This window comes from Berghia stephanieae, chromosome 5 (assembly GCF_034508935.2).
Source record: "Berghia stephanieae isolate SIO BIC M18660-M18661 chromosome 5, UCSD_Bste_1.3, whole genome shotgun sequence".
NCBI classification, from domain to species: Eukaryota; Metazoa; Mollusca; class Gastropoda; order Nudibranchia; family Aeolidiidae; genus Berghia; species Berghia stephanieae.
The window spans coordinates 29,815,440-29,828,589 of NC_088364.1; the positions used below are offsets into that span (position 1 = coordinate 29,815,440).

The 13,150-nt window shown below is 37.4% G+C and overlaps 1 protein-coding gene across 1 annotated transcript in view; it reads right to left on the bottom strand.

The window, feature by feature from the left end:
• Positions 1–13,150, bottom strand: part of LOC144972729 (orexin/Hypocretin receptor type 1-like) — a 77,895-nt gene that overhangs the window by 22,743 nt on the left and 42,002 nt on the right. The window contains exon 3 of the mRNA XM_078914311.1: positions 854–1,037. Coding sequence (XP_078770437.1) covers positions 854–1,037 — 184 coding nt within the window. The remainder of the gene's footprint in view (positions 1–853; positions 1,038–13,150) is intronic.

The window sequence follows — 13,150 nt, forward strand, 5'->3', positions numbered from 1 at the left end:
ATGGCAATTTGTGAATCCTTGCCAGCGCATTCTAACTATTGAATTTAACTCACTATTCACTTTCTTTTAGTTGTGTCACAGTGCAGAGTGACGTAATTATCTAGGTTTTGCGTAGCCTTCGGTAACGTATAGATAGTATGCGCTTGGCAAAGAAGTTCATAACATTGCCATCCGGAAGTATAACCGACCAACACACAAAACTATATGTAATCATGAACTTTTATAGTCTGGATAATACCGTTTAGTGAGTATTACTCATAAACGTGGATGGCAAAAATCAATAACAAAGACCAGAGTGACGTCAACTTCAATCTATATATAGCCTGATACAAAGACTTGTCTTTTGAAGTCATTAATAGGTTATTGCACCTCCTAATCAGTTTCCGTTAGTTGTGCTCAAGGAACAAATTGATCTGGTTGGTTGAACTATTGAATACAACTCACAATGGGAGCGATCGAAACTACCTTTCCATGTGCTCGAGGTCATTGGTCACATTGGAATATGTGTTCAAAATGACCCACATAGTGAAAAGTGTTCACAGTTTGAGAAAAATTTAAAATCACAATTGGTCATTTTGCTCAGCGTGACCTATGGGTATGAATACAACATTCATAAACAAAGCAGCGTGTTTACATTTACTGAGAAATGTCCAATCGTTGTACAGCAACAAATCATGTGATCGATGTCTAGATTGAACGAAAACATGAATAGAGATCGCCCCCATTAATTTGTTTTCTTTTGTGGCCGTGGACTTTTCTTACGACGTAATTTTTTGGTCAATGCCAGGCTGAGTTCACGAAAGTGACTGACTGTATCAGGTTATTAGTTTACGAAGGCTACGCTCTTCATTACCTCTTATAGTCGATCCAGGTATTGTGATGTTCCAAAGATGATGTGAGATGATCAGGTAGAATATGGCTATAATCACCATGGGGACCAGGTAAAGCGCCACTATCAAGAACCAATAGTAAAAGTATTCGAATTGGACTCCCACGTCGAGTTTGCAGATCTTGAGGTATGTACTCAGCTCTTTTTGCTGTCGAGAGAAAATGATATAAAAGGTGATAATATTTAAAAGATAAACAATATGTCAAAATATATAAATAAGCTTTTTAGCGCTCACGTATCTGATATATTACAATACTTAAAAGAGTGCTATTATATGATATAATAGGAGGTGAATTACATTCTATGAAAATTTGATTCCATATGGCTCGTAGAAGAAATTGATTAGTCACATAAAATCGCATTGAGTCTTGTTGAATCATAGATTGATGGATATAAATGTGCATACTATTTTGTTTCATTTATTCAAAGAGCAATTTGAAACCAAATCTTTATCTCATAATGTACCAGTAACCTGTCAATGCCTTTTACTTGTAGGTCCTCTCTTTGTAATATCCGTAACTATATTAATCACACCAATTCCGAGTTGGGAACATATTTAAAAAGTGATAAACAAACCCGCGACAACCGCGGTCAAAGTTCGATTTAAATGGCACCCATTACTTAGCGGACAAAGAACATGTGAAAATATAGGGACCTCAAAGAAGAGATATCACTACATGATAAATATAGGTTCACCTTCCAATAACAGTTTAGCTCGGATTACTCAATTCTGGCCAATGTAAAGACCAGTCACTTTACCACATTATGTCGTTGGCTAAGGGCATTGCCCGATTATTAAGACAGTCCTTAAAAGTTTGTTCAGACATGGGACTCCCACGACTCGGCACTGACGTCCTCTGCCGTCTTCCGGATAAAGACGTCGGGCACGGAAAAAATACTGAGAATAAAGAGAACAGCCGCTAGAACTACCCATACCAAGCTCAAAAACAAACGGCACAGAAATACGGGTGCGTGGTATGGGTAGGTCTAGCGGCTCTTCTCTTTATTCTTGGTATTTTGTTCGTGCCCGACGTCTTTATCCGGAAGTCGGCAGTACCGGATCGTCGGAGTCCGTCTTCGGTGTGGGTTAGCCCTTAAACTGGCAAAACATTGCTGTTTTAATACTCTTTGTCTCACTTGATACAAGGTACAACCTCACGTTTTGGAGTTATCAATGAAACTGTCAATTTTTGCGATAAGATGTCACACAGAAAAATATGCAACATAACATCACATCACACAGACCACGTCAAGTAGACTAGCTAAATTTGTCATCAAGCTTCAAGAATTGTGTTTAATAAATTGGAGGAATTTTCTGTTGACTGCGTCTTTGGAGGAGTTCGCTCCATGGGTATATGGACTGGACTAAAATATGAGTTTTGTTTGTAATGTCTTCTGGCTTTGGGCCCGAGAAAAACACAAATAATTGATATGTTGCCTGAATTTGTCGACTGCAATTTTATCAAACACGAACGAAATTAATTAATTACATGAACATTCGACTACAAAGCCCTGCCTCAGCCGACATCAAAATCAATATAAGGTAAAAGTAATAATATTATACGAGTTTTGCACCCTCACCTTTCATTATAACGTATCGTATTCCCTTTCAACGCCTTAAAATCCATCCACTATTTTGTTTTCGTGCAAGCATGAACTCATATTTTTATTTAATTCTATAACCGAATAATAATTTTAAAAATTACGCATTTCCTGAAGGTATCCTTGATCACTCCATGAAGGAATATAAATATATCATCAAGCAAGAGCTGAATAGAACAGGAATCATCCATGTTGCCCAAAGTAAGCAGATTTGGGGAGTGGGGGGGGGGGGGGGGGGGGATTTCGCTCGACAAAAAATAACGAAAGTACCTGAATAGGTTTTGTGTAATTCTCTTATATAACCAAAAATTATGCGTGTAACAAATATTTTTCAAAGATAGGGGAACATTGAGGTGACTGAGTCATCTCTTATAGAGATCCATGGCTTAAGATTAAATCTACTACTATATCACACGGATTCTTATGGAGATTTTGAAACGATTCCATTGTGACAGGGTAATTATCCAATCATTGTCAGACCAATGATTCATACTCGGATAGTCTGAAAACAAAATAATGTGTTTTTTTGTTTTGCTTCCTTGTAAGAATTACACAAGGAAATAGCATGATATAGATTATTTCACAAAACTATACCGATTGGGTCTGTTTGGATTAGGACCAATCCTATAAAAACTACAAAACAAAGCAAAGCCGTAATAACCAAAGATGACGTTATAGTTTTATCTAAAAGGTCCATACACCCGGTTATATTGTCAGACCCCGATCAGGCAAGCCGGGTGAAAAACGCAATGTTTGTGGCCAAATAACTGGCCGAACACCTAGGTACGTCAGTCGCTCGCAAACCGCCTCTTGCTTAATATTTTTCGTGGCGATCGGCGGTCGGGGGCGATGGCAGTATAAAATTGGACATTTTTTTTTCGGATTTTCGCTGTTTTGAGTCAGATTCATGATCAACGTGAATTACAATAGGTTTTGATACAAGAACTAGTTTTTACTTCAAAATTGATGATATTAGAAATAAATTTAATTAATATTGAGGCTATTTGGCCGACGAAAGGCCCCATGTTTGTGTGTGGATCAAGTGTATGACTCTCGCTTTCGGATCGTAAGGTTCAGGTTTCGAGACCGCTTGAAGTGGTTCAGAGTTGAGTCATTGAGAAAATGTTCTTAACTCACATTCTCTCACCGTATTTAACGGTGTGAAAGAGTACCATGACCGTTCGTTGTCTTGGTTCGGAAAAAAAATGTCTCCGTGAGCTGACAGCGTCATGTTCGTCTTTCAATTTATATATTGCATTTGCCCTTGGACCCTTTAAAGTCGTTTGAGCACTTGATTTGCCCAAATAAATGCTGTTATTTTTTTTAAATAATATTTTTATTAAATGTTGGCAGGAAGAGGTGAATGCAAAAGTTTCGTTCATACAAAATGAAAATAGTTTTCAGGATTTTTCAATGTATGATATATAATATGCCAGTTCCTTTTTTTTTTTTTAAATCTCTCACCGTTGGTCGCGACATGACGGTCACCGTGACACAGACCATTTTGGATTGGAAGATGCAAAAAGCTTGACTACGTGATGACAGGGGATGGGCACATTTAACCTGAATTTTAATCTACAAACACGCGTCCCGCCCCCCCCCTCCCCAACTCCGCCCCTAAAAAAAAAAAAAAAAGAGTCTGTGTGGGTGTGTTTGGGGTGGCGGTGGTGGTGTGGTGGGGGGGGTGTGATGAATGCGAGTAGTCCCGAGGTGTACCCGTTTAACTGCCATGGGAACACTGTCGATTTTTTTGTATAAAAATAATATAATAATATAATAATAATAATAATAATAATAATAATAATAATAATAATAATAATAATAATAATAATAATAATAATAATAATAATAATAATAATAATAATAATAATAATAATAATAATAATAATAATGACGATAAATAACAAATCTTTATTGTCCACAAAATGGAAAAATTTCCGTGGTCTACGTTGCTTTTAAACTTAAAATCGGATTGTAAATGTATGGATGTTATGCGTATTGGAAAAATACTCACGACATCTCCATCGGGGTATAACAAATTAACACACAAAACTGCAAACGCGAACGTTCATTGTCTGATTGATATAACTTAGTGATAAGTTAATTATAAAATGTTGTCTAAAAGCAATAACAACGGGTTGACTAACGTCAAATTCATTCCTTCTATTGATGCTCTGTGTTAAATTAAAATACTCACAAAGTCCGCCAGCCAGAAAATATCACTCCAGCCCAAAGATCTACATGGAACCTTGAACGTTATAGTCTGATATATTTTAATGAGAACTAATCATAAAAATGGGTGTCTAAAAACAATAACAATGAGATGAGTGACGTCAATTTGGTTCCTTTTATAAATATCCAAGAACTTTACTCACTCCATCCGCTCTCTCCTCCTTCAATACATATGAATCTATTCTCTCATCACTTTTTTGTGCGGCTATGCATGTGATCTTGTGAAATGACACTCGCCTTTGGATCGGACGGTACTGGATTCGAGTCCCGCTCTGAGTGGCGCATAATTGAGTCCTTGGAAAAAGGCTCTCTTACTCGCATTCTCTCACCTTGTTCACTGTTTAAAATGAGTACCTCGCTGTTTACAGCGTCGTCTCTGTCGGGAAACAATTGCAATATCGCTTAACAGTCATGTCTCGTCTAACATGTTTTTATGTTGGCCAAAGACCTTATAAAGTGATTTGAGCACCTTTATTGAATATAGCGGTATATATAGCGCAAGTAAATTTTTCTCTCTTTCTCTTTCTTTCTCTCCCCCACCCCCTCTCTCTCTCTCTCTCTCTCTCTCTCTCTCTCTCTCTCTCTCGACATGTTAGATTATTATAGCTATTGCTACATATGATGCGAATATCTTGGACGGTTATTGATGCTATGAGTTTAGGTAAAATGCTCACAACATCCACCAGTCGGAAATAACGTACCGTCAAACAAAACTACGAGTAACCTTGAACGTTAAAAGTCTGATTGATATAATTTAGCGAGAACTAATTACCAAAATGACTGCCTAATACAATAACAAAGAGTGGAATATTGTCAATTTCGTTCCTTCAACAGTTCTAATTGATATAATTTAGTGAGAAAGTAATCACTATTGTGCGCAAGACGAAAGATAGAATAACAGACAGTAACTGGGATCGTAGCCTCACTATTAATTAAAATTTATTTCTAATTTCACCAATTTTTTGGAGTAAACACACAGTTCTTAGTATCAAACCATATTGTAAATTTGACGCTGATCACGAATCCGACGTGAAAACAGCGAAAAAATCCGAAAAAAATTGTCCACTTTTTATAACTGCCACGCCCCCGATCGCCGATCGCCTCAAAAAATTTTTATTCTCTATTGTCTTCTGGCACTTTTCTACTCACTTCATATCTTGTTGTTACCAACATAAGTGCCTGCTCCACTCACTTTTCTGAATTAAAAATTCACCCCATACACCGGAGCATACTCAATGTCTCAATCGTTTCTATGTTATATGTTTGTGATGAGAATATTGGCTACTAAGCTTAACTGCTGGTCAAAATTACTTCGCGATGGTGGTGAACGAATCGGCGGTCTCAAGAAGTGGGTGAGAGAGGGATCTAGAAATGACTTTGAGTTTTGAAACGAATATTTTTGTGTTCGTGGATAGCTCACACGGTAGAGCCACGCTCTCACCTGCCAGGCGGAGTTGTCGTACCAATAAGGTCGCAGGTTCAAACCCCACCACCGCCGCGAAAAAAATTTTTATTCTCTATTGTCTTCTGGCACTTTTCTACTCACTTCATATCTTGTTGTTACCAACATAAGTGCCTGCTCCACTCACTTTTCTGAATTAAAAATTCACCCCATACACGGAGTATACTCAATGTCTCAATCGTTTCTATGTTATATGTTTGTGATGAGAATATTGGCTACTAAGCTTAACTGCTGGTCAAAATTACTTCGCGATGGTGGTGAACGAATCGGCGGTCTCAAGAAGTGGGTGAGAGAGGGATCTAGAAATGACTTTGAGTTTGAAACGAATATTTTTGTGTTCGTGGATAGCTCACACGGTAAGCCAGGCTCTCACCTGCCAGGCGGAGTTGTCGTACCAATAAGGTCGCAGGTTCAAACCCACCACCCGCCGCGAAAAATTTTTTTATTCTCTATTGTCTTCTGGCACTTTCTACTCACTTCATATCTTGTTGTTACCAACATAAGTGCCTGCTCCACTCACTTTTCTGAATAAAAATTCACCCCATACACCGGAGCATACTCAATGTCTCAATCGTTTCTATGTTATATGTTTGTGATGAGAATATTGGCTACTAAGCTTAACTGCTGGTCAAAATTACTTCGGATGGGGTGAACGAATCGGCGGTCTCAAGAAGTGGGTGAGAGAGGGATCTAGAAATGACTTTGAGTTTGAAACGAATATTTTTGTGTTCGTGGATAGCTCACACGGTAGAGCCACGCTCTCACCTGCCAGGCGGAGTTGTCGTACCAATAAGGTCGCAGGTTCAAACCCCACCACCGCCGCGAAAAATATTTTTATTCTCTATTGTCTTCTGGCACTTTTCTACTCACTTCATATCTTGTTGTTACCAACATAAGTGCCTGCTCCACTCACTTTTCTGAATTAAAAATTCACCCATACACGGAGCATACTCAATGTCTCAATCGTTTCTTGTTATATGTTTGTGATGAGAATATTGGCTACTAAGCTTAACTGCTGGTCAAAATTGCTTCGCGATGGTGGTGAACGAATCGGCGGTCTCAAGAAGTGGGTGAGAGAGGGATCTAGAAATGACTTTGAGTTTGAAACGAATATTTTTGTGTTCGTGGATAGCTCACACGGTAGAGCCACGCTCTCACCTGCCAGGCGGAGTTGTCGTACCAATAAGGTCGCAGGTTCAAACCCCACCACCGCCGCGAAAAAAATTTTTATTCTCTATTGTCTTCTGGCACTTTTCTACTCACTTCATATCTTGTTGTTACCAACATAAGTGCCTGCTCCACTCACTTTTCTGAATTAAAAATTCACCCCATACACCGGAGCATACTCAATGTCTCAATCGTTTCTATGTTATATGTTTGTGATGAGAATATTGGCTACTAAGCTTAACTGCTGGTCAAAATTACTTCGCGATGGTGGTGAACGAATCGGCGGTCTCAAGAAGTGGGTTGAGAGGGATCTAGAAATGACTTGAGTTTGAAACGAATATTTTTGTGTTCGTGGATAGCTCACACGGTAGAGCCACGCTCTCACCTGCCAGGCGGAGTTGTCGTACCAATAAGATCGCAGGTTCAAACCCCACCACCGCCGCGAAAAAAATTTTTATTCTCTATGTCTTCTGGCACTTTTCTACTCACTTCATATCTTGTTGTTACCAAAAATCATCAGCGATAAACGCAGGGATCGGGTCACAGCGATAGGTCATCCGTATCACTATCAGCGGATGTCGGCGTCTATGGGGGCTTAACCTGGTTATTATGCAATCGTTCTAATATTTATAACGTGCAGTAAAAACGGTGCACGAAAAAGATTAGAGTTGTTACGTAATGCATGTCATAGTTTATAATTTTTTCTTGTAAGACTAAGCCATTTTTCATGCGAACACCAACGTCATTGTTGAACTCGAGACACCTTTCATAATTTAACCGAGAATGCATGTTTCATAAACATCTGCCCTTCCCCTTATTTGCTCGCTCAATTCTGACTTGTAGTAGTAGTGATGGTGGTGGTGGGTGATGGTGGTGATGGTGGTAGTGGTAGTCGTAGTAGTAGTAGTAATAGTAGTAGTAGTAGTAGTAGTAGTAGTAGTAGTAGTAGTAGTAGTAGTAGTAGTAGTAGAAGTAGTAGTAGTAGTAGTAAAAAAAGGTAGTAGTAGTAGTAATAGTAGTAGTAGTAGTAGAAGTAGTAGTAGTAGTAGTAGTAAAAAAGGTAGTAGTAGTAGTAATAGTAGTAGTAGTAGTATTAGTAGTAGTAGTAGTAGTAGTAGTAGTAGTAGTAGTAGAAGGACAAGTTTTCTGGCCAAATTATATTTTAAAATCCGGGTTTGTCCAGAGTACGGCAGTTAACATCAAATTTGATATTCTGCGTCTGGTTCGCCAAATCAAATATCAAATTGAGTCGGTGGAGTTAATTTAAATCTTGAAAATGTCACTTTTCACTTATTACAAATCATTTACTATAATTATAAAGGCGCACCTAGGTTACTAAAATATCTTATATATTTTTATGGCAATCCTAAAGAAGGTTTAATCCAAAAAAATCGTGTCTATTTTTCTCTTAGACGGAAATCTCATTAATCGTATTTTAGGGTATTTGATTTGAGAAAAACTCCTGCAATCTTCTTAACCAGTCTTTTCTATGGCTCCATAACTTCAGTTCTGGGACTAGTCTGTTGTTTTTCAGGCTTCCTGTTATTCATCATTGTGGGATGCTGTACAATATCAAAACATCCTGTCCTTTTTTTGGCCGAAATGTTAAAATCTTAAACATCGACGAGTTTTGGTGAAGCTCGACAAGTAAATAATTATTGAATGTAAGAAGTCTTGGGTTTAAGAATTTCTGGTAAAGTATACGTTATCTTTTTGTATTTGTGTAAAAGATATAAGATATCTGACTGAATTTTGAATACGAAAACGTGTTTTGTCAATGTTCGGCAGAGTGACATGATGGTCAAATCGGTTTTAACGGGCTTTGTCTTGGCCGACGTAATATCAGGCGTTTGCGTGTTAGTGTTTTATAGATGTTCATTCATCGTTCAGGGTAATCTTATAATGTCCGTTCGCTTTGTGCAACGTAAGATCGCATTGTGATGATTGATTATCCGCCAAATGAAAAAGCCGATAGGATTTAGTAGACGTTCTGTGTATGTTTGAGTATGTATGTATGTATGTATGTATGTATGTGTGTGTGTGTGTGTGGGTGTGTGGATGTGTGGATGTGGGTGTGAGTGTGTTTGTGTATCTTTGTGTATGTGTCGTTTTTTTTTTTTTGTATTCCCTCACAAAAGAACACTATTCATGTCATTTACGTCATTGAATTTATGTATGAGGGTACATTGTTGGTTGACAATCGATATAAGATCGCCGAGTCTATCAAGTCACGTATTCTATAACTCGTAAAAATCTAGCAAATTTCTAGCCGGTATGAAAACGAGAAGGTTATTGCTGAGTGAGTTAAAATCATAGTATAATAGATGCTATGTGTTTAGGTAAAATACTCACAACATCTTACAGTAGTATATAACGTCCCAATCCAGTCCACAAAACTACGAGTGGCCTTAAACTTTTATAGTCTGATTGATGGAATCAAGTGAACTACTCATTACAATGGCTGTCTAAAAATAATATATCAAAGATCTGAGTGACGTCAATTTCGTTCCATCTATTCTCAGGGCGTGTAATCTTCGTGTGCATGTTATTTTCCTTTTGTTTAATACCATAGTTCTTCCTCACCAATCTCAGAAATAATGGGCGGTTACCAAATGATAAATCAAAGGCTTTGGAGTGAAAGACTAACCTGAATTGGAGATGAATAGGGCTTGTGTTATAACTGAACAATCTAAAACACACGGTAAAGTATTTTCGGGTACATTTTGCGCTTCTTGACAATTACTGTTATTCTTGTGGTGATTTATACTTTGCAGCAAACGTATCTATTGCCAATTTCTCATGATTCAATGAATTTTTTTAAAAATTGGGACCAGAAAAAGTTTGCTGCAAATTAGTTTTTCAAAGTTTGTCCGAGACTTTATTTGTTGAATCAATAGAAAGAATCATTCACCAGGAAACTAGTAGTAAAAGATTTTTAATGATAAAGTTAATGGTAAGGGGTAACTTTAATCAAGTGATTCATCAGAGACACATTTATTATCAACCATGCCGTCGTTCGTCTACAAATGTTATAAAAAAGAAATAGGTACCCAAATTATTTTAATAATTATTTTCAGGGAGTGGGGGGGGGGGAGTCTTTTCAAATGGCGCAGCTTTCCTTTATTGTTGCAAGTACGTATCTATATATATATATATATATATATATATATATATATATATATATATATATATATATGACTTCCACAATTAACATCTCATCTTAAGAACAACAGTTTGGAAAAACCCTTTCAGTCAGCCTACAAACGTCAACACAGTACTGAAACGGCGCTTCTTAAAATCTTTAATGACTTGTTATGTAATGCTGATGCTAACAATATCAATGTATTATGCCTTTTAGATCTTTCAGCTGCCTTTGACACCATTGACCATGACATTTTGTTAAGAAGACTAGAAAATACGTTCGGCATAAAAGGAATTGCCTTAAATGGTTTATATCATATTTACAGGATCGATGGCAGACTGTCGTGGTGAATGGTGTTCAGTCAGAACAAGTTTTACTAAATTTTGGAGTGCCACAAGGCTCTGTTCTTGGCCCTGTCCTTTTTACTGTATATATGCAGCCCCTTTCTAGTGTGATATCCAGATTCAATCTGAGTTATCATTTTTATGCAGATGATAGCAAATATATGATTCAGCACCCCTTAGTAATTTACAGTTCTTAATACAACGAATTACGAGCTGTTTTAATGAGATTAAATATTGGATGTACCACAATAAGTTAAAATTAAATGATAGTAAAACTGAGATTTTAATGTGTGGAAGGCAGAGTATCCTTAAACAGGCAAATAAATCACCTATTACTCTCGGAAATAGCACAATAGAATTTTCAAATAAAGCAAAAAACCTTGGCGTCATCATTGATAAAGATCTTTCCATGACAAGCCACGTGAATAACACCATACAATCTATGTACATAGAAATGAAAAAAATAAGCAAAATTCGTTATTTAATACCGAAGCATATAACAGAACTTTTAATTAATTCCCTGGTTTTATCTAAATTGGACTATTGTAACTCCCTTTGGGCGAATTTAGCTAAAGACAAAATTAGCAAACTTCAGGTTGCTCAAAATAACGCAGCCAGGCTCATTGTACGCAATAACAAAAAATACCCGTCAGCAACTCTTCTTCTCAGTGAGTTACATTGGCTTCCTGTTGAAAAAAGAGTTGCCTATAAGATTTGTACTGTTGTCTACAAATCCTTGAGCACGAACAGTCCCTCCTATATTAAAGACCTTCTTAACATATATGTCCCCAATAGAAACTTGAGGTCAAGCAATGACCAATCAATCCTTGTCAAACCTAAGCCATTGCGTAAAATAGGTGAACAGTCTTTTCAATTTTCGGCCCCCCATTTTTGGAATCTCTCCCGTCACATGTGAGATGCTCGAATTCGTTGACAACGTTCAAATCTCGCTTAAAGTTTTATCTTTTTACGTCATAATGTTGCAATATTATTTTCATATTTTGTTGTTAAATTGAATTCGTATCACGTTTCCTTCACACTGTCTCACTGTAATATGTTTTGTTTTATATCACTGTAAAGCGCTTAGAGCCTGTGACAACGGGGTAAAGCGCTATATAAATGCCATTTATTATTATTATTGTTAAAAGCGGCGTGCATGTGTCCTGCAGGTCTGGCAGACGAACGCAATTATGGGCTTGATTTAACATTGCTGTAATGGATAAAAGTTTACGTTAGTTTGAAGGTATTTCCCTGACAGCAATAAACCCATAATAGTTTGGGTTATCAGATCTGATAATAATGGTATGTTGGTTAAAAGACATTGAACCTGAGCTGACATTTCATCATTTTTATTCTTCTCTTTTCACAGGTCCATTCGAGATAGTGCGCTTTATTTGTTCATTAATTTTCACGCAATTGTTATCATCCAAGCTCAAAGCCTCTCAAGGAAAACAATAACTCACACGAAGACTGGCCGTTGTCTAAAAAATGGTAGTCTTGTGCTTCGTTAATCAGCAGGAACAAACAATAAGGGAATTATCCTCTGTTATTTTGCTTAGGGACAGAATATTTTCCTGGAACATGAGATCTTAATGACAGTGAGTAGAGGATGTCAGTTTTACGTGGCATCGGCTCATGAGAGATTATAACGTTTAATCTTACAAGAAAGAGTAACGACAACGGCAAAGAATGACAATGAAAACAGCTATAAACAATAATATCTATGAAATGGATTGGAGGTTTCGATTTCTCTCCTCCGATTTTCAGTCTCGCCAAGAACGCAAAGGGATCATTATTGATCCCTGGTGCAGTCGTGGGTTTATTTTTTAATCCCCTGCTCACCAACCATTTATTGGGTGGCTGGGTCAATATAATCTTGCGAAAGTCTTTTGCGTTAAATTATAGTCCTGTTCAATAGGATTCAATAGTCTGTTGTCACGTCCGCCCAGCAACCAGCAGCTTACTTCTAAACAAAGAAATTCGATCCTTTATATTCTTCATGCTAGCGAGAACTGTTTCACATTTCATGTGATCAGAATGTATAAAAGTCAAAACATGATCAGATGTATAATGTTTTCTCTGCGTCCGCCATTGTTCTGATAGTTTAGAAGAAGTTACTATGCGTCATTATAGGGGATTGACGTCAGGACTGTTTGACCTTATAGAAAACCAGTATTTCTAATTGTCCATTTAACGCTAATCAAACCATGATGACCTAATGGCTTTGAAGGACTACTTCTAACTTATTGCATAACATAGACTGCACCTCGCCCGTCTAGAGCGAACTCATTCCAAAATTAGGTCGCGATGAT